The sequence below is a fragment of the Scylla paramamosain genome, chromosome 18 (assembly GCF_035594125.1).
Source record: "Scylla paramamosain isolate STU-SP2022 chromosome 18, ASM3559412v1, whole genome shotgun sequence".
Taxonomy (NCBI): Eukaryota; Metazoa; Arthropoda; class Malacostraca; order Decapoda; family Portunidae; genus Scylla; species Scylla paramamosain.
The window spans coordinates 6341820-6364437 of NC_087168.1; the positions used below are offsets into that span (position 1 = coordinate 6341820).

At 39.5% G+C, this 22618-nt stretch overlaps 1 protein-coding gene across 1 annotated transcript in view; it reads left to right on the forward strand.

The window, feature by feature from the left end:
* Positions 1-20993, forward strand: part of LOC135109062 (large ribosomal subunit protein uL18B-like) — a 28522-nt gene extending 7529 nt beyond the window's left edge. The window contains exons 3-7 of the mRNA XM_064020084.1: positions 481-655; positions 18522-18724; positions 19855-20032; positions 20172-20246; positions 20834-20993. Of these exons, the coding sequence (XP_063876154.1) occupies positions 481-655; positions 18522-18724; positions 19855-20032; positions 20172-20246; positions 20834-20971 (769 nt within the window). The 3' untranslated portion in view covers positions 20972-20993. The remainder of the gene's footprint in view (positions 1-480; positions 656-18521; positions 18725-19854; positions 20033-20171; positions 20247-20833) is intronic.
* The last annotated feature ends 1625 nt before the right edge of the window (positions 20994-22618 follow it).

Consider the following 22618-nt stretch of genomic DNA (forward strand, 5'->3'; position numbering starts at 1 on the left):
TGTGGGTTCTACCTCACCTGTGTCCTTACTGTTGCCATTCAAATCGGAACAAAAGGTTTGAGCTACCCAAGGCATGAAATGCCTTTTTCTCCTAATGTTGCCTCCTCAGGCTTTCTTTGTGATTAGCTTCATCTAGTCTAAGTACCATTCATGTGAAAAATGCTGGCTGATTTTGATACAGGATGAAAATTTTTTATGGTGACCACATTGTGCTACATGCAATGACCAAACCTTTATTGACATGATTATGATACATAGGCACCAAGTGAAATAGATGGGTCCTGGATCAGGGCATTGGAAATATTCCTCATCAAAGTGGCTGTGAGGTTAGAGTGGAAGTTAGAGTAGTGTAGAATGAGTGGGTGAAAAGTAGGCTTATTTATGAAAATTATGAATAATTTCACTGATCAATTAATTTGATTAGTTATTACTCATGATAATAACCGTCGATTTTGGCTTAATTCCATTGTTTCTTTTCAGGCTGATTGTGCGTCTCACCAACACTGATGTCATTGCCCAGATTGCTTACGCAAGGATTGAGGGAGATATGATCATTGCATCTGCGTACTCCCATGAGCTTCCCAACTATGGCGTCAAGACAGGCCTCACCAACTATGCAGCTTGCTACTGCACTGGTCTGCTGCTGGCCAGGAGGGTGGGTGTTGACATGTATTTAATGATATTTAGGTGTTCAGGTTAAAAAACATTCTTGTCTATAAACTGTGCTGAGGCTTGTGGATAGTGTGTGTGTGTGTGTGTGTGTGTGTGTATGTATGTGCTAGGCCTGGGTAATTAGGAAGATTGGTGATTTTTTTTTTTAACCAGCACATAACGCTTCTTCATTCAGACATGCCACTTCCAAAATTGTTTTCTGCCATCGCCATATTTATACAGGGTGGAGGTAAAGATGATCCACTACACTGCAGGTTGTGGCTATATCCAATCACCACTTTTAACAAAATTATATTTCATAATGTATATATGAGTGTAGTTATCAGTAAAATAACATAATTTGTAAAAAAAAAAGGCTGTCCAGCACATCACTGCGCCAAATTGTTGATGCAATACTTAAATACTTGAATAGAATTAAATCAAGATGTATAGACAACATTATTTCCTCCAGTCAGTCAGATCTGTTGTGTGGGTGTTGAACTTGTGCTATATGGAAACTTTAACTTTAACACTTGATTCATACTTTCAAACACGTCTCAGTTTTGTGTTAGGATCATGATTCTTGTCCTTGGGTAACAACTGTTATTATTTCTAAATTTGCTTTTGTGGCCAGGATAATGAGATTTATGAAATTTACCTATTCATGTTTGGAGAAAGTGGCAAATTTGAACTCTCATTTGCACATAGTAGAAACAAAATGATATATAATACAAAAGTAGCATTTATTTATTGTAGGATTACACAATGAGACACGTGAGACAATAAAACATTATAAATGAGTAGTTTTCCACATTTTATGCTTATACTGGAAATTATTTTCACAAATTAGGCCCCAATTTTTTTTTTTTTTTTTTTTTTTTTTTTTTTTTTTTTTTATGTAGGAAGGATACTGGCCAAGGGCAACAAAAATCTAATAAAAAAAATGCCCACTGAAATGCCAGTCCCATAAAAGGGTCAAAGCAGTGGTCAAAAAGTGGTGGATAAGTGTCTTGAAACCTCCCTCTTGAAGGAATTCAAGTCGTAGGAAGGTGGAAATACAGAAGCAGGCAGAGAGTTCCAGAGTTTACCAGAGAAAGGGATGAATGACTGAGAATACTGGTTAACTCTTGCGTTAGAAAGGTGGACAGAATAGGGGTGAGAGAAAGAAGAAAGTCTTGTGCAGCGAGGCCGCGGAAGGAGGGGAGGCATGAAGTTAGCAAGATCAGAAGAGCAGTTAGCATGAAAATAGCGGTAGAAGACAGCTAGATATGCAACATTGTGGCGGTGAGAGAGAGGCTGAAGACAGTCAGTTAGAGGAGAGGAGTTGATGAGACGAAAAGCTTTTGATTCCACCCTGTCTAGAAGAGCAGTATGAGTGGAACCCCCCCAGACATGTGAAGCATACTCCATACATGGACGGATAAGGCCCTTGTACAGAGTTAGCAGCTGGGGGGGTGAGAAAAACTAGCGGAGACGTCTCAGAACACCTAACTTCATAGAAGCTGTTTTAGCTAGAGATGAGATGTGAAGTTTCCAGTTCAGATTATAAGTAAAGGACAGACCGAGGATGTTCAGTGTAGAAGAGGGGGACAGTTGAGTGTCATTGAAGAAGAGGGGATAGTTGTCTGGAAGGTTGTGTCGAGTTGATAGATGGAGGAATTGAGTTTTTGAGGCATTGAACAATACCAAGTTTGCTCTGCCCCAATCAGAAATTTTAGAAAGATCAGAAGTCAGGCGTTCTGTGGCTTCCCTGCGTGATATGTTTACCTCCTGAAGGGTTGGACGTCTATGAAAAGATGTGGAAAAGTGCAGGGTGGTATCATCAGCGTAGGAGTGGATAGGACAAGAAGTTTGGTTTAGAAGATCATTAATGAATAATAAGAAGAGAGTGGGTGACAGGACAGAACCCTGAGGAACACCACTGTTAATAGATTTAGGAGAAGAACAGTGACCGTCTACCACAGCAGCAATAGAACGGTCAGAAAGGAAACTTGAGATGAAGTTAAAGAGAGAAGGATAGAAACATAGGAGGGTAGTTTGGAAATCAAAGCTTTGTGCCAGACTCTATCAAAGGCTTTTGATATGTCCAAGGCAACAGCAAAATTTTCACCAAAATCTCTAAAAGAGGATGACCAAGACTCAGTAAGGAAAGCCAGAAGATCACCAGTAGAGCGGCCTTGATGGAACCCATACTGGGGATCAGATAGAAGGTTGTGAAGTGATAGATGTTTAAGAATCTTCCTGTTGAGGATAGATTCAAAAACTTTAGATAAGCAGCAAATTAAAGCAATAGGACGGTAGTTTGAGGGATTAGAGCGGTCACCCTTTTTAGGAACAGGTTGAATGTAGGCAAACTTCCAGCAAGAAGGAAAGGTAGATGTTGACAGACAGAGCTGAAAGAGTTTGACTAGGCAAGGTGCAAGCACGGAGGCACAGTTTCGGAGAACAATAGGAGGGACCCCATCAGGTCCATAAGCCTTCTGAGGGTTTAGGCCAGCGAGGGCATGGAAAACATCATTGCAAAGAATTTTAATAGGTGGCATGAAGTGGTCAGAGGATGGAGGAGAGGGAGGAACAAGCCCAGAATCATCCAAGGTAGAGTTTTTAGCAAAGGTTTGAGCAAAGAGTTCAGCTTTAGAAATAGATGTGATAGCAGTGGTGCCATCTGGTTGAAGTAGAGGAGGGAAAGAAGAAGAAGCAAAGTTATTGGAGATATTTTTGGCTAGATGCCAGAAATCACGAGGGGAGTTAGATCTTGAAAGGTTTTGACATTTTCTGTTAATGAAGGAGTTTTTGGCTAGTTGGAGAACAGACTTGGCATGGTTCCTGACAGAAATATAAAGTGCATGAGATTCTGGTGATGGAAGGCTTAAGTACCTTTTGTGGGCCACCTCTCTATCATGTATAGCACGAGAACAAGCTGTGTTAAACCAAGGTTTAGAAGGTTTAGGATGAGAAAAAGAGTGACGAATGTACGCCTCCATGCCAGACACTATCACCTCTGTTATGCGCTCAGCACACAAAGACGGGTCTCTGACACGGAAGCAGTAGTCACTCCAAGGAAAATCAGCAAAATACCTCCTCAGGTCCCCCCAACTAGCAGAGGCAAAACGCCAGAGGCACCTTCGCTTCGGGGGATCCTGAGGAGGGATTGGAGTGATAGGACAAGATAAAGATATGAGATTGTGATCGGAGGAGCCCAACGGAGAAGAAAGGGTGACAGCATAAGCAGAAGGATTAGAGGTCAGGAAAAGGTCAAGAATGTTGGGCGTATCTCCAAGACGGTCAGGAATACGAGTAGGGTGTTGCACCAATTGCTCTAGGTCATGGAGGATAGCAAAGTTGTAGGCTAGTTCACCAGGATGGTCAGTGAAGGGAGAGGAAAGCCAAAGCTGGTGGTGAACACTGAAGTCTCCAAGAATGGAGATCTCTGCAAAAGGGAAGAGGGTCAGAATGTGCTCCACTTTGGAAGTTAAGTAGTCAAAGAATTTCTTATAGTCAGAGGAGTTAGGAGAGAGGTATACAGCACAGATAAATTTAGTATGAGAGTGACTCTGTAGTCGTAGCCAGATGGTGGAAAACTCAGAAGATTCAAGAGCTTGGGCACGAGAGCAGGTTAAGTCATTGCGCACATAAACGCAGCATCCAGCTTTGGATCGAAAATGAGAATAGAGAAAGTAGAAGGGAACAGAAAAGGGGCTACTGTCAGTTTCCTCAGACACCTGAGTTTCAGTGAGGAAAAGAAGATGAGGTTTAGAAGAGGAGAGGTGGTGTTCTACAGATTGAAAATTAGATCTTAGACTGCGAATGTTGCAGAAGTTAATGAAGAAAAAGTTGAGGGGGGTGTCAAGACACTTAGGGTCGTCGACAGAAAGGCAGTCCGACCTGGGGACATTTATGGTCCCCTCCCCAGATGGGGACCCCGAGGCTGATGTAGGAGTCGCCATGATGATTTTAAAATTTTTGAGTGAAGGGTGTGTGTGTTATTAGGTGCTTGTAGTTTTGTGTGGAGGAAGAGAGTTGTCTTTAGAGGGCAGGCTGTGACTGCCCCCTTGTGTTGTGAGACACAAAGGGAAACGTTCAGTGAGGTCACAGCTGGGTTTAATGATAAGTTCACAGCACCCCCTGAACAGTGTTTTAGACCTCACTGGGAGTAATTATCGTTTCGGCAGGTGTCTACTGCCTCCTCCTCCTAAAATGTAGTCTATCATGTTTTCATTTTATGACCCTTGCTAGTGGCATTCAAAGTCCTGGTGGGAGTGCTCACCTTGCTCCTTGGAGTATGCCTTCATGTTCTTATATTTGTCAAGATGAGCATCAAGGATATGGATTTTGAGGGACATACTGCAGCCTATCTTGATTTAGTTTCTCACAAGGTCTCAACAAGCTCCATGTGTTCTATGCTGCTGTACTCCATTACCTTTATTTGTGGACCAGCAAAGACACTGGCATCCACTTTTGCCACAGACAGCTTAGGGAAGAAATCTTGGAGATACTTAAAAACTGCAGACTTCTTATCTAGAGCTCTGATAAATTGTTTCATAAGGCCCAGTTTTAAGTGAAGTAGAGGAAATTACCTTCCTGGGGTCCAACAATGGCTCCCATATGGTGGTGTTCTCCCTGTCACTAGACTCGGTCTGCTATAGCCAGTCCCTCTTGTGGTGGTGTGCCATGGTATTCCTGCTGTCCCAGAGGCAAAGATAACAAGGAAACTTGGTAAAACTGCCTTGGAGACCCATCAGGAAGGCCATCATTTTGAGGTTCCTGATAACCTCTCAACTGTACTCTTCATATTTCAAGGCATCTAGCAAGATCTTGACACTACTGTATTCCTCTGAGTTGGACAGAGTGAGTGAGGGGAAGAGGTGGATACATGTTCCTGTTTTATAAGTGTACTTTTAGAGCTCCCAGTATTTTACTCTTAAGAAGAACATGTATATGGAGTATTTGACTTGAAAATATAACTTTTCCAAACTTTCCATCAAAGAGAATAAGATGAATGATTTTTTTTCTATTTTTCCTTAATTAAATAAGAAAAGGTGTTAATGTTTTTCTTAGAAAATTAGTAAAAAAATATTTAAATAAAAAAAATGCCTTTTTGCTTTGATAAATTTCTTAAAAAATGGTTGAATAACATGAGAGTTATTAAGTATTAAAATTCCCTACATAAATTACAGATCTGGGGAATTTTTTCTGCAAAAAAAGCAACATTTTGAGAAAACGGACATTGAATGATAACATTTCCTTTTTTGTCATTACTCAATAAGTATAAGTCCTACATGCATCAAACTTGGGTTACTTATTTTATGCCTTTAGGACATTTAGTCCTGAAAGAATCATTGTTGTATCTTAATATCCATGGAAATTACAAGCATATTTGTATTTGGCCTTTATCGGTAGGAATTACCTCACCACTGGGGGTCTTCGGAACATTAGCTTTGACAGGTGGGGGTGTTTATTAACCAGTGGTGGGCCCCTTCCCCACCCTCCACTAATGTTCCTCACCAGAAAGAGTGAGTGTTTCACTCATTCTTAGTACCCTCCACTTTTATAGTCTTTATCTGCAGCAATCCTACGTCGCTTTGGCCTTGATGGAGTCTCGGCTTTCCTCTTCCTATTCTTATCTTGCAATTCTTGATGCTTCTTTTGAATTTCAGTCAGGAGCCCAAATCCAAGTTCTTTTTTAAAATCTTGCACATACCCAAAATTGTGTGTGAGTACTGTGTATGCACACGAATACTGAATTGTTTTCAGTCCATAAAATTTGGTCTTGTGTAAATGACCCCAGATCTTTGAGTGGAGGGCTTCATTTGGGTTCTGAGTTTTGCCCATCATACATTTGATTAATAAATCATCTTTTGTAAGACCTAAATATATTGGAAAAACTTGTTTTTTCTCAGGAGGATCCAATGTGAATTTAGCTTTCATCTCCTTATGGGATGCTGGTGTTTTCCCTTGTGGAGCTGCTTTCTGGTAAAAACACCAAGAGTTTTCACCTTCAGGGCACAAGGAATGTTTAGGATTTTCATCTATGCTAGTACAATGAAAAAAAGTGGCTCCAATAATCCTTCTTTAGATCTTCCATTGGTTTGTCTTTATTTCTTCGGATGGCTTGTCCGTAATAATATGGAAGTTGCTCAATCACCTTGTCGGTAAGTTTTCCTTTACCTCCAAGGGATTTTCCTTTCTTTCCTCCTGCCTTTGATTGATCTTTCATCTTCCTCAGCCTTGTTCCGAGCCTTTTGCTGACATGATTTATGCATTCTTCTTTCCTTACTGTGACATTTCCATATGGATTTAGTTGTGTGACAGCAAGGTAAGCTGATGAATCACCATCACCTATAAAAGTAACATATCTCATTTTGTTTAGTTGTTCTGATCTGCTCCATATTCTTCTAGCTGCCTCTGCCTCCATTGCTCCTGACTTTCCATCAAAATTTCTGAGACATTTGTCTTTGTGTTCCTCAAGCAAAGACTCATACTTTTTCTCAGATATTTTTTTCTCTTTCTTCCTTGTTAGGAGCCTGGAGCATTGACTACAATAGTTTGATAAAACTTCATAATCCAGGACAGTGCCAGTCTCACACTCAGTGAAACATCCTATGCCAACATGAGATTTGTGGCCCCTTGTTAGCCAAGATCCATCAAATGATCCAGCAACATTTAGAATACCATGTGCATCAGGCAATATTCCAAGTTTTTCATAATGTTGGAATACAATATCAATTAGATTTTTTCTCTTATTTTCCTGAACAGCTAGGATCTTTTCTCCAATGAAATTAGCATTTTTATAATAGGCTGTTCTATAAAGTGGTTTCAAGGATAAGGCTGATGATAGCAGAGAGTACCCAGCATAACCTAAACCTTCCAACATTGAAAAGGCAACCAAGGTTGCATTGTTTTCTGTAATGTCTGGTTGTTCACCTGTCTTGGGGCCTGATGAAAACTACAAATCCACATGGCCTGCATGTCACTTCTATATTGACATCTGCTGATTTCTCAGTAATTTTCATGTCCAGTTTACCCATACACATATTGCAGCAGGAAGATATTGCATCAAATAACTCAAGTAACACATCTTTGGCCAGAATTATGTTATTCTTACTCATGGCTTAGGGTGTCAAACATAAGTTAGCAAGTAATTTCTGGCGAATAGCAAGAGACGGTAATCTCTTATATGGTGGTGGTGATGATGCTGGCGTCTGTGACAATGCTTCTCCAGGCTGCTCAACGTCTTTCATCCTCCTCTTGGCCTCCCTGGCCATAGCTGCCATCTCTTGCCTCTTCTTATACGTTGCAGACCTCTTGCTCATTGTAAAATGAGTCAAAGTATGCAAAAACTATGAAAATATTGATGTGAAGCGAGCGTCGTCTCACACACAGCCTTATCTTGTTTTGATCTGTTTTCTCTCATTAGAGGGAGGGAGGGAGAAAACCATAGACTTGAAATGGTATACTAAATTATTTGAGCAAATTCGGCCAAAAACTTCGAAACTTGAGTGAAATATTCATCTTACAGCGTGAAGCGCGGAGAGGGCATGGCCCGCTAGCGAGTAGACATTTAAATGGGGCCATTTAAACATTTAAAGGGACAGTTTGATGCGCACAGGACTTACCAGATGAGAGAAAAATGAGTAAAGATAAAATAAATTCCAAAAACACAAAAAATGTTTTTTCATAATTTTTCACCAAAGACGACCCCCTTAAGGCTCCTGCATGAGCTGTAGATGAAGAGACACCACTTGTTGGAGTTACAGGCGATTCCAATTGCCTCAAACAGTTCAGTCACATTGTGGCAAAAACAGAGCTCATCTTGATGAGTAAAAAGGGTTGAAAAAAATGCTGGTGATGCTTTCTCAGACCTGATATTTTCACACTCACCTAATAAATTCTACTGCTTGAATCTTGTTAGAAGCTCGTCATTGGACTACTACGTAGGACCAAGACCTCAGATCAGGTCGTTGACGTCATTTTGATTGGGGTAGTAAGGGTTTCTCTCCTAAGTTGCACCACAGAAATCTGGATCAATGACTTCAACCTCTGAACTGTTTTTCCTGTCTATAAACTGCTGTTCTCTCTGGAGGAATGGATACGGGGAGCTCAGAGCTTTGTGGCACTGGTGCAATGGATGACATATGCAGGCACATTTTTGCCTGTATTTATGCTGCCATCTATGTTGTCAGAATGTTCTAGAAATTCTTGAAACATCTAGAAACTTCTAGAAAGCTCAAAAAATTTTTCATCAAATTAGTACTGACTGGAATGCAAGGGAAAGTCGGTTAGTTTCAAAACATTGTTGTTCAGAAAAAAAAAAAAACAAGGGAAAGTAGGTTAGTTTCAAAACATTGCTTTTCAGATCAGAAAAAAAAGGGAAAGTATGTTAGTTTCAAAACATTGCATTTAAGATCAGAAAAAAAAAAGTTTAAAGGGAATAATTGTAATTTTCTTTGATTTCTGGATAGAAGCCATTAGGAAATACAATTACTGACCAAAGACGAAAAAAAAAGTAAAAATTTTGGTACTTGTTATTCAGCAACCATTACACACCTCTGACATTACCAGTCATTGTTTTCATCAGTTTCCATCTCTACACCATTCACATCTAGGCTAAACAGTTTTGGCAACATATGCCCTGGTATTCGTAAAACTTGGTGGTTCCTTCAATTATTATAGTGCATTTATGTACTTATAAAATTATTTTAAAACCCTCTTGTATACCACCGTAATATTAAATACAATTGCCATACTGGATCAACAGTAAGAATAATTGTTACTCCCTTTCCACTACAATGCAGCAACAGACAGAACAAAAAGTAGTATATACTACAGCAGTGACTATAATTAGGATTCACATTTGTTCGGTCAAGAGAGATCTTGGTCTTGGCTAATAACAACCTTGCAGGGCCTACAAATAATAATTTCAAAACTGAATTTGAGATTGAGTGGTATAGTGCTTGAGTGTCACACTGCACTGGTTTTGTTGCTTTTATTCATCATTTGTGAAACATTTCAAAACTGTGCCTCCGTGCTGGCACCTTGTCTAGTCAAACTCTTTCAGCTCTGTCTGTCAACATCTACCTTTCCTTCCTGCAGGAAGTTTGCCTACATTCAGCCTATTCCTAAAAAGGGTGATCATTCTAATCCCTCAAACTACCATCCTATTGCTTTAATTTCCTGCCTATCTAAAGTTTTTGAATCCTCAACAGGAAGATTCTTAAACATCTATCACTTCACAACCTTCTATTGATCACCAGTATGGGTTCCATCAAAGCCACACTACTGGTGATCTGGCTTTCCTTACTGAGTCTTGGTCATCCTCTTTTAGAGATTTGGGTGAAATTTTTGCTGTTGCCTTGGACATATCAAAAGCTTTTGAGTCTGGCACAAAGCTTTGATTTCCAAACTACCCTCTTATGGCTTCTATCCTTCTCTCTGTAACTTCATCTCAAGTTTCCTTTCTGACCATCCTATTGCTGCTGTGGTAGACACTGTTCTCCTAAATCTCTTAACAGTGGTGTTCCTCAAGGTTCTGTCCTGTCACCCACTCTTATTCATTAATGATCTAAACCAAACTTCTTGTCCTATCCACTCGTATGCTGATGATACCACCCTCCACTTTTTCACGTCTTTTCATAGACACCCAACCCTTCAGGAAATAAACATTTCAAGCAGGGAAGCCACAGAACACTTGACTTTTGATCTTTCTAAAATTTCTGATTGGGGCAGAGCAAACTTGGTATTGTTCAATGCCTCAAAAACTCAATTGCTCCATCTGTCAACTCGACACAACCTTCCAGATAACTATCCCCTCTTCTTCAGTGACACTCAATTGTCCCCCTCTTCTACACTGAAATCCTCAGTCTGTCCTTTACTTATAATCTGAATTGGAAACTTCACATCTCATCTCTAGCTAAAACAGCTTCTATGAAGTTAGGTGTTCTGAGACATCTCTGCCAGTTTTTCTCACCCCCCAGCTGCTAACTCCGTACAAGGGCCTTATCTGTCTATGTATAGAGTATGCTTCACATGTCTGGGGGGGGGGTTCCACTCATACTGCTCTTCTAGACAGGGTGGAATCAAAAGCTTTTCGTCTCATCAACTCCTCTCCTCTAACAGACTGTCTTCAGCCTCTCTCTCATCGCCGCAATGTTGCATCTCTAGCTGTCTTCTACTGCTGTTTTCATGCTAACTGCTCTTCTGATCTTGCTAACTGCATGCCTCCCCTCCTCCCGCGGCCTTACCGCACAAGAATTTTCTTTCTCTCACCCCTATTCTGTCCATCTCTCTAATGCAAGAGTTAACCTGTATTCTCAATCATTCATCCCTTTCTCTGGTAAACTCTGGAACTCCTTGCCTGCTTCTGTATTTCCACCTTCCTATGACTTGAATTCCTTCAAGAGGGGGGTTTTAAGACATTTATCCTTCAATTCTTGACTACTGCTTTGGACCCTCATATGGGACTAGCATTTCAGTGGGCATTTTTTTTGTTTATTGGATTTTTGTTGCCCTTGGCCAATGTCCCTCCTACATAAAAAAAAAAAGTACTTGTTGATTTTTTTTTTATTTAAAAAAATTTTATAATTATTTTGGCTTCACACAATTTACGCAGTGTATAAACCTTCTACAATATGGTTAAAATGATAATGGTAATAATTATGATTTATATATGTGAACTATACAGGACTTTCAGCAAATCCCATGCTTATATGAGTTTTTTATTCTGTGGTCTGCTTTTATATAGTGAAAAATTGTCAAATTACTTTAGTACTATCAGGGTATTAACAATTCACCTCCAAGATTTACTGTTAGATGCCTAATAAATTTCACTTTAATAGGTGGCTGGTTTCTTCTTGCTTTCATTTTGGTAATCTCTAGTAGTGGAAACTGCATGGAAGGAAAAAGAATGATCCCTTACTGTAGATGTTTTGCTCTTGGAATTTTCCCCATTATATTTTATTTTACTTTTTGTAAGGAGTGCTTTTGTTTCTGGAGGTGTCTTTCTTATTGGAATGAAAAAAATCCAATAGCTTTACTCACAACTAACACTACTGATATGTTATTGATCAATATAAAAGTTTTGAATTTAGATATGCAGTCCTATAACTGATTTACCAAGACCACATGGCCAAAATATCATGTTTTGTTCTAAAATGGGATAGATACCTGTGTAATATCAACCTAATTGTATAGAAGACATGTTCCTATAATAATGTTGGAAACCTATGAAAGCTGGCTTTTCCACTTTTCTCTATCTCACTGTGCAGTACTTCATTGATTTCTGCATTATGCTGGATTACAGCTGTTTTCAAATACAAGTAAAGCAAGCTTAATTCAAAGATGTGGTTGTTTGTACTACATTGTTCTTAACTGCTTTTTAGAGTAAGGTGTTGAAAGTGGATGATCACTAATAAAAGATGACCTAGGACATAGTTGTATGGGTACCAGAAGAGACAGATAATACCAAATAAAGAGCTAGTATGAAGACTGTGTGCTGTGTGTGATAAATGCTGTGAGCCAGTGAAGTGTTGGTCCTGAAATATCATTTTATCTCACACTGGGTTGTGTGTTAGGGACTATTAACCTATAAACTGCTGTATGCCTCTCAGGTGGTTGATAGCGAACATGCTTTATATAAAGCTTGGAAGTGTGAATTTGATCTTGCTTCAAGAGTTGCTTAGTCTTGTATATCCTTGATTATAATTTTTTGTATTTAGTATACTCCCTTATGTTTAATTTTTCATCCTAGTCAAGTGAATCATATCATGGGTTTGGTACGTTTTGAGTAATACAGACGTGTTTGGAAAGGTTATTGAGCAACTGAATTCACACTTCTACCCATGGTTCCCTTCTCTCTCTGCTGGAAAATATATTTGTTTTGCATTCATAATATTATCAATGACAGTTGCATGAAAGTTGAGTCATTAAAAAAAATGTAAGAGGAAAAGTACAGTAAACTCTCCATTTGCACTGGGGATATGTTCGTAAAGACACTGTTTGAATAGAAAACACATAAATAGTTTGTAATTTTTCCATAAAGAACAATGGTGTTAATGGGGTTAGGTTCCTACACAGTAGTAAATTTCAACTTCTCATTTGGTTACTGATAATGAATAGTATTTTGTGAAACATCATGAGTACTACAGTGACGATAGGAAATTATGTTCTGCAAATATCAGAGACAATGTGAAGCATATTTCTTTTCTTTCTTTCTTTCTTTCTTTTTCTTTCTTTTTCTTTAATGCATACAAAAAAGTAAATAAAAAATATAAAAAAGGGGGGGGGGAAAGGAGAGGAAAGAACAAAATCATCAAGTGTGTTTCTCAATGCGGACAGACACTCATGCCACTTAGAGCCCTCCCAAACCCCCTCCTACAACCATCACTCGCCAGGCCACCCGCCATTTTGCCTGCTCTTTGTCCTATTGTCTCACGCCTCCCTCATATCTTTTCTATGTTCGTTCAGCTCTGCCTGATGACTCCCCTTCTGTTAGCTCTGATGAAGTTTCCACTATATCCAATTCAGAGTGGGACTCTTCTTTCTTAGCAGGAGTGTGGGAGTTTTATAATTGTATTATAATGGATCAGACTTGCTACTAGGGGTGTTGGCTGTTCCTGTTCCCACATTGCTGTCACATTCACAGTTGACAGGCATATGAACATTCTCTCACTCATACTGTCATCCTTTACCTTAATTATTATAAAATTATAAGTTGTAGACAATTGCATGTTTTTTTTTTTTTTATGGTTTTTGATTTGATGATGGAACAATGATGCTGTATATCTTCTGGTACCCTTGGCAACGCATATAGGCCATGTGGCGTTGCCATCCCAGTGTCCTTGACATGTGAATCCCCCAGGCTGCCCCCTGCTGGCCATGGTCAGGTCAGGTCACTTCAGGGTTGAGGTGACAACAGCACCCTGGGTACCAAGTTGGTCTGGTTTCACTATAGTGGGAGGGATCATGTTTATAGAAAGTTTTGCCTTAAATAATAGACCAACTACTTTAAAATGAAAATGCATATATACATCTTTTGTAAATAGAGAGTACTGTAAACTTTTGGGGGATTCAGGAAGAGTGGAAAGGGAAGTGCTCTGATATCCTTGAATGTTGGTTACACTGCTTTTTCTTTCTTTTATAATGGAGTATAATTTTTGTAATGTGGTTATTATGTTAGTGAACATACATAACCTTTATTCCTGATCACCATCTGCAGTCGTTTGGGTATTGGTGAAGTAGGTGGTATCTATATTCATCCACAGCTTCTTCATCATGTCCTGCAGGTCCCAAATGTTGCTTGGTCTTTCCTGTTGAACCTTATTCTTTATGACATTGCAGGCATTTTCTGTAGGATTAATGTCCAGGGAATTACCTGGTCTCTTTTGACACTCCCAAGACTGTGGCAACAAAAATCACCAACCCTCCCTTCTCCAGCAGAGTAAGGTACAAGCTTTCTTTTCTGTTATAAGCTTGTTCGAACCCATTGTGTTCTGGAGTTAAGCTTTAAGGCATCATTGACAAATGAATGAAAAAAAAGAGTTGGCTGAAGCAACACATACATAGGCTTCTCTAAGAGCACACAAAGTAGACTGAAGGCAGCTGAGCTGGTGAAGGAAGCTGGTGCGAATAGGCTGCTGTGTCATCAGCAGCTCCATCCACAATTGTAGGGCAGGAAAATCAAGTGAATTCTTTACAAGGAGTTTCCATCTAAAGATTATGCCAAGAGTATTTTTTTTTTTGGCGGGGGGCGGGGGGGCTACAGTATATGAGTAGCTCCGCAAGAGAATGATCCAAGCTCGCTCGACTTTTCATCTAGTTTCCTTAGTCTGTCAGGGCCGAGACAGTGCTTCCTGATGAAGTACTTTGGATTTGGCATTTGGGAACAGTTACTCCGAGTGGATGCCTTTCCTACCCTTGGACCGTAGCCAGAGTTCGAACCCGTGCGCCTGATGACCACTTGGCCCCCAAAGCGCGCAGTCCCACTGTACCATGGTGTCCCCAAGAGAACAATCCAAGCACCATTACTTAAAAACTGCAAAAAATAGCTTTTAAAGTTTTACATTTTAATATTTTGAAAACCAACCATACGATTTTTGTGAAACATGTACATATATCAAAACACTCCTTGCCACATCAGCTTCCCAATGGCATGAAAAACATTTTTGATCCAATCATACCTTCAGCGATTATTGATAACAAAAACAGTCCAGTCACTTGTGATGTTCAAGTCAATTTGATGTATTCTTGTAAACTAAGATAATAGAGATGACTGTAACTCTAATATGAAATAAAATTACGTGTGTACTTACCACACTGGTGTAAATGTTGACTGTTCAATGTTAATTCCCCCCTTTCCTGCCCCTCCCCCCTCTACACTAACCTCATGATTAGCTCTCATAATCGAGCACCTTGTCATCATCCTCGTCAGGAGGCATGACATTGTGCTCAACTATGCCAGCCTGGAGGCCCTGATAAAAGGCCTTCTTGTCATCTGGCATGAGGCATAAAAAGCTTGTTAGGTCACTGAGCTTCTCTTCACTGAGGTTTAGGGGGCATCGTACAGGGCTGGGAGGGGGACAGTATTCAGGTCGTACCTCTCACGGGATCATGCTCTTCTCCCTTTCATGAGTTGGACCAGTGACGTTGTTGTCCCTTGCACAACAGTAATAGCTGTGTGGGTCATCAACATCACTATCAGAACCTTGTGCAGTTATTGTCAAAATCAATGTGAAAACGTACAATCCAAGAAACGTTTGTATTAGTGGTGTAGCTCAAAGGACACCGCCTCTGCCTCATGCTCACTAGACCACTCTGTATCAGACACTGCCTCCATGTTGGATGTGTTGGGTGCATCTGGTTCTGTGTCTGATTCCATGATTGGCTTGGGTGTGTCTGCTTAAAAGAATGTTGTTATAGATTCTTTTTTTGTTGCTTTTTCTTCAGCAACACTTCATAGCAGGCCATTTTGCTCATCACTCCTCTGGTAACTGCAGTGCTTCTCTCCACATTTGAATAATTTTCTTCTAATGATTTTCATTGCTCGCCTCAAGTCCATACATTAGGACAAGTTTGTGGCTGTCAAGGTTTGCCAAGGTTCTGATGCTGCTGCTACCTCCTCCATGAGCTGCAGTTTCTCTCTATCTCTAATAAGTCCTCATTAGGGAGTTCCTCCTGGTGAGACTGCAGCAACTCATTGGTGTCGTTGTCTTCCAACTCGTTGAATCTTATCTGCTGTGCAAGGCAAAGGCTCTTTGTGTTGGCACTGGCCAGATTATCAGTAATATCAAATACCTTGAAATCGTGAATGAAATAAGGGCACATCTTCCTCCACACTCCATTCAGACACAATCTAGGCATCTCCTCCCATGACTGCTTGATAAAGTGCAGTACGTCGTTGACCATGAACTGTTTCCAATAGTCATGGACTGTGATGTTTTGTTGTTCAGTTACCTTCACAACATCAGCCAATGTCGATTGCAAATAATATGACTTGAATGTCTGGATAGTGCCTTGATCACAAGGCTGAATCAGAGAGGTGGTATTTGGTGGCAAGAACAGGTGTGGCTAGGAGCATTGTCTACTAATGAGCAAAATCTTGAAGGGTAGACCCTCTTGCTTGCAATAAACCTCAATTACTCGGTGGAGCTTGTTCTTGAAATAGTTACTGAACACCGCTCCAGTCATCCATCCCTTCAAGTTAGCATACCAGTAAACAGAAAGGAACGCCTTGTCGTAACCCTGGCAGAGAAATGCAGTGTAAGATTTTTATGTAAAAATTTATATAGAAGAGCATACAGAATTTCCTAAGCAATTGAACTGGCAAACATAGCATTGGAATATCTAGCTTAGAGCATCATTTGAACTAGCCATATGAATGATTAGGCAAAACAAAACATGTTCTAGTGTTGTTTGATGCTAGCTTCTAGCATCATTTGAACTAGGCACACGAATAACTAGGCAAGACAAAAAATGTTCCAGTGTTTGATGCTAGCTTCTAGCATTGTTTGAGCTAGGCACAAATAACTAGGCAAGACAAAAATGTTATAACTTTAGTGTTGTTTGATAGTAGGTACACAAAATAAATTTTCTTGTTTCTGGCATCACATGAACTTCACACCCAAAATATCAGGCAAGATAAAGAACTTTTTATCTAGCATCCAAATTGGACACACAAAAAATTAAAACATTAGCTTCTAACATAAAGAATGGTAAATTATACAACTACCTTAAGTGATCTGGGATTCTCGGAGTGGTAGACAAGCGCTGGCTTCAGTTTACAGTCATCCTCGGCGTTGGCCCCCAGGAGCAGTGTCAGCTGGTCCTTTGATGTCTTGAATCCTGGTGCTGTAGCTTCTTCCGTGGAGATGTAGGTTCAGTTAGGCAGTTTCTTCTAATACAGGCCAGTTTCATCAATGTTGAATACTTGCTTGGGAGAATTCACCTTCTATAATCTTATGTAGCACAGCAGGGTATTCCTCTGCAACTCGAGAATCTGCTGACGCTGCTTCCCCCACCATCTTCAGATTATGAAAGCTGTACATTTTCTGGAAGTTGCAAACCAGCCAGAACTGGCGCTGAAAGGTTTCTTATCTTCTGCTTCCAAATTGTCGTAGATTGGTTTTGCCTTGGCGTGAACTGAGTTGAAACTTATGGATAGGTAGGTCTTGTTTTGATGGTCTTTCGATGTGGATAACATTTTCTATACGCTGCATCTCCACAGGATGAGCATAGGAAGATTTACAACCATTCATTGGAGTTCCTGCTTTAACACTGGCACGAATTTTATCAGTGTTACTCCTTATGCTCCTAATTGTGCTCTCATTCATCTTCAATGCGTTCACAATCACTGAAGTTTTCTGCCCCTTATCAATTCTCTTCAGGACTTCTAGCTTCTGCTCTAGGGTTAAGGTCTTCCTAGATCTCTTCATAGCAGTGTGCAGGTAACAATGAGCTTGAAGCAACGTGCAAAGGGACAGCGTGTTGGCGGTACACATGGGGAACATCTGGTGACATGGATGCATCATGGAACTAAACCAGCCACACAACTTGATTTTCTGGACAGTGTGTTATTCTAAATGATCTGTAAAATATGAAAAAAAAATTACTATAAATCACATGTTCTCAACATGCATAAATCGAGAAGTCCCTGTATATATAATATATATATATATATATATATATATATATATATATATATATATATATATATATATATATATATATATATATATATATATATATATATATATATATACACACACACACACACACACACACACACACACACACACACACACACACACACACACACACACACACACACACACACACATTTACACATCACATATTTACCATATAACCACACTGCTGACATTAACAACACTGCAGGCTTTTTTGTTTCCATGGTAATGAGTCCTCCCCCTCTCACACACACACACACACACACACACACACACACACACACACACACACACACACACACACACACACACACACACACACACACACACACACACGTCACTCCTTATCAGCTCCTCCCTCCCTCCCTCCCTCCCACCATGACAGGTCCCTCCGTTCGCACCATTATACAAATTTGTAAAGATCATTATCTATCCCCTGTGGCAATAAAAGAACATATTTGGCAATCATATTTGTTGCATCACAGGGTGAACTTGGCTACAGTCCCACACCAGTTTATGCATTAAGAACTTTGAGAAAGAGCTGAATAATGATCATATATACTAAGAGTGGATTTAGATCACAAAATGTGGTAATATGAACATTTGGATTGTAAGGCTTGTGTTGTAATAGTTTTGTCCAGAAAGGGATTCTTTCACTTAATATAATCTGATGAATTTATCTATGCTCTCCAGGTGTTGAAGAAGTTCAATTTAGATGGCATTTATGAGGGCCAGAAGGAGGTGGATGGAGAGATGTACTCGGTGGAGGATGTGGACAGCGGACCAGGAGCTTTCCGGGCCAACCTTGATATTGGCCTGGCACGCACTACTACTGGGGCTCGCATCTTTGGTGTGATGAAGGGTGCTGTGGATGGAGGCATTGAGGTGCCTCACAGGTAAGCTTAGGTTGATAAAATGGAATGGTCCTCAACCTATTCATTGTGAAGCATTTCCATTTATTAATCCTAGCAGTGTTATTATTTAACTCCATCCTGTGGTGGATACAGCCTTTTTTGTGTTAGTTGCTGCTCTATCTTTCATTATGTCTATGGATGCTTTCCTGTTTACCCAAATGAGCAAGAGCTTCCAAGCTGTCCCATTAATAATGCATAGGAAATGTGGAAGAATAAGAGAAAAACACCATGGTTTAGTAGCTCATTGATTTTCAATCAAAAAGTCTCTCTCTCTCTCTCTCTCTCTCTCTCTCTCTCTCTCTCTCTCTCTCTCTCTCTCTCTCTCTCTCTCTCTCTCTCTCTCTCTCTCTCTCTCTCTCTCTCTCTCTCTCTCTCTCTCTCTCTCTCTCTCTCTCTCTCTCTCTCTCTCTCTCTCTCATAGGAAATGTGGAAGAATAAGACAAAAACACCATGGTTTAGTAGCTCATATTGATTTTCAATCAATAACTCTCTCTCTCTCTCTCTCTCTCTCTCTCTCTCTCTCTCTCTCTCTCTCTCTCTCTCTCTCTCTCTCTCTCTCTCTCTCTCTCTCTCTCTCTCTCTCTCTCTCTCTCTCTCTCTCTCTCTCTCTCTCTCTCTCTCTCTCTCTCTCTCTCTCTCTCTCTCTCTCTCTCTCTCTCTCTCGAACAGATGGGGGGGTTGTACTAATATAATACAAACCTGATTGAGCCTCCTGAGGGCTGAAAGGCACTAATGGAATGTTTAGTTGAGGTAATGTCTGCAGAGCTTCATTGTGCCTCAAGTATCTGTGATCATGAACATAATATAGTTTATTTCAGATCAATATGGATTTGAAAATTAATGTCAGTGAAAGGAGCATTTATCTGAAAGAAAGAGTTGTTGAATTTGCAGAGAGCAATATCAAAGTTTACATGTAATTATTGGTTAGGTAAAAGTATAGTACAATTTTATGTGTGGCTAGTTGTATGAATTCTATAGATGGGAAGTGATTCACTTTTATGTTGAAATTAAAAACATAATTATATGTGTACAGTTATTCTAGTAATTGCATGCTGTGCATTCCATTCTAGGTACTTCTTGTTCGTTAGTTTATCTTTCACCATTCTTTCTAGTGAGAAGAGGTTCCCTGGCTATGACAAGGAGGCTAAAGAATTCAATGCCTCTGTCCTGCGTGACCACATCATGGGAAAGCATGTAGCCAATTACATGCGTGAACTCATGGAAGAAGATGAAGATGCCTACAAGAGGCAGTTCTCTCGCTTCATTAAGTGTGGAATCACTCCTGATGAGGTGAAATAATTGTTGGCCAATTGTTAGGAATTTATTTTGAGGATTAAATCTGTAGTTTTTTTTTTTTTTTTTTGGGGGGGGGGATTTCCTTTTGAATGCAGTGTAATTATTCATGCTGAATTTCTCTGATCTTACTCAGCTTGAGGACATCTACAAGAAGGCACAGGCCAGCATCCGGGCTGACCCGATCCCCAAGCCCCGCCCGGAGAAGAAGGTAAGACACCAGCTGTTCCTTTGGGATATTTATTTTTGTTGTTATGGTTTTAAAAAAAGTGTACATATATATATATATATATATATATATATATATATTTTTTTTTTTTTTTTTTTCTAGAAAAGGCTAATGTTGAATGTAGATATGTATAAACTTGAAAGAGGACAAAGGTTATGCAGTAAGATGAGAGTAGTATCATTGTTTAATTGATTCACATACGGTAGGCTACTTCACTTTTTTTTTTTTTTTTTTTTTTTTTTTTTTTATCATGTAATCCTTTGGCACCTCTGTCTTACTTAATAATTAAATTAACTCAATGAGTAAAGGTCAGAGTTTATGTGACTGTCGTGAGGATCCAGGCTTCTTGTCATGGTCTCAGTTGGTGGGATGAAAGGTGTTGCATATAATGTGTGCATGTATGTGTATATGCTGTGTGTATGTGTATAATGCCTAAACATGTGAAACATTAGTGTTGCGGATAATATGATATTATTACAGTATGAATTAAGAAGGTAAAATCTGAACACTTCTTGGCTAATTGAGGACTAATTGTCTGTACTGAATGTAACCTATGAATATCTTCACAGGTGACAAAGAAGAGGTGGAATGCCAAGAGGCTCACCCGTGAAGAACGCATGGCTGCTGTCCAGGTCCGAAAGGATGCCTGGTTGGCCAAGATTGAGAAGGGAGAAGCCACCCTCCAAGAAATTCATATAAAGCATTAATAAACTTGTCACTTTCAGAAAACATTTCTTTCAGTTACCTGATAATGGAGAAAGAATGATATTATGGTAGTAGATTTTCAACTTTACTTGAAATTCATTTTGAATTGTGTGTGTGTGTGTGTGTGTGTGTGTGTGTGTGTGTGTACATGTGTGCATGTATGTGTATATGCTGTGTATATATATATATATATATATATATATATATATATATATATATATATATATATATATATATATATATATATATATAAAAGATAGATATACAGTACTTATCATAAGTACTGGACCCACTAGCTGGGGTGTCTGATACATATGGCAAAAAAAGCATGGTCGTCTTGAGAGTGAACCATTTTAAACAAAAGTATTAGCCCCTGCCAGGACATCACTGTATCCCTCAGCTTCATGCCACTGACTCTTAGCTTCTCAGCATGCCTTGGGACATGTTGGAGAGCTGTGACTTCTTCCTCATCCTGGTGTATTATTGCACAATAACATCTTGTGATAATTCATTGTTTGCTAATATGGCTAAAACAAAAGAGATTTCATCTGAAACCATTATGCAGATCATGGGCCTCAGGGAAGTAGGTCATTCAGTTAGAGAAATAACTGAACAGTTGTCAGTATCCAGGACAAGTCAAGTGTTAGTTATGGTGGTTCAGGGAGGAGGGAAATCATGCCTGAACTTAAAAAAATGGTCTGGTTACCCCTGGAAGACAAATAAGAGGGCTGTTACTGTCTTAACAGTGCAGTGGAGTCTGATGTCAGGATCACTGAATATTTTAAGACTGTAATAGCTCTCTGGGGTGCCCAGACCATTGTTTAGATTGAGGCATAGCATGATTCCTTTCTTCCCTGAACCACTGTGACCAACACTTGACTTGTTATGTATGCTGACAACTGTTCAGTTATTTCTCTTAAATGAATGACCTGCTTCCTTGAGGCTTGTGATCTGCACAATAGTCTCAGATATATACTCTTTCATTTCAGCCATATTAGCAAACCATGAATTATCACAATTTGTTATTAGGCAATGCCAGGATGAGGAAAAAGTCGCGGTAGATTACTGCTCTCTAACACGTCCCAAGGCACACTGAGGGGAGGCCATGACTTGGTGGCATGAAGCTGAGGGATGCGGTGACGTCCTGGCAAGGGCTAATACTTTGGTTTTAAAATGGTTCACTATTAAGAGGATCATGTTTTTCTTGCCATAAGTATTGGACTTCTACCCTGCGGGTCCAATACTTATGACTAGTACTGTATATATATATATATATATATATATATATATATATATATATATATATATATATATATATATCATAAAGGTAGATATAAGTTGTACAGGAATGTGTTGGAGATTATGTCTAGATTAGTGATATTTCTGTAATACCCAGACTATTATCCTAAAACCCGAATAATTCATAGCATTGTGGTATGATAAGATAAATGATCCATACCTAATACTTGAATTTCAATGAAAAAATAAAAAGAACTGATACATTAAAGATAAATGTGTGATGTGGCATAGTAGCTGTCAGATCTCAGCCAATGCCTAAATGTTCTTCCGAGAATAAAAGTTCTACACATCAGAGGAAAACATGGGAAACTGGTCTTCCATTTCTTCACAGTGGAGTAAAGCATAGAGAA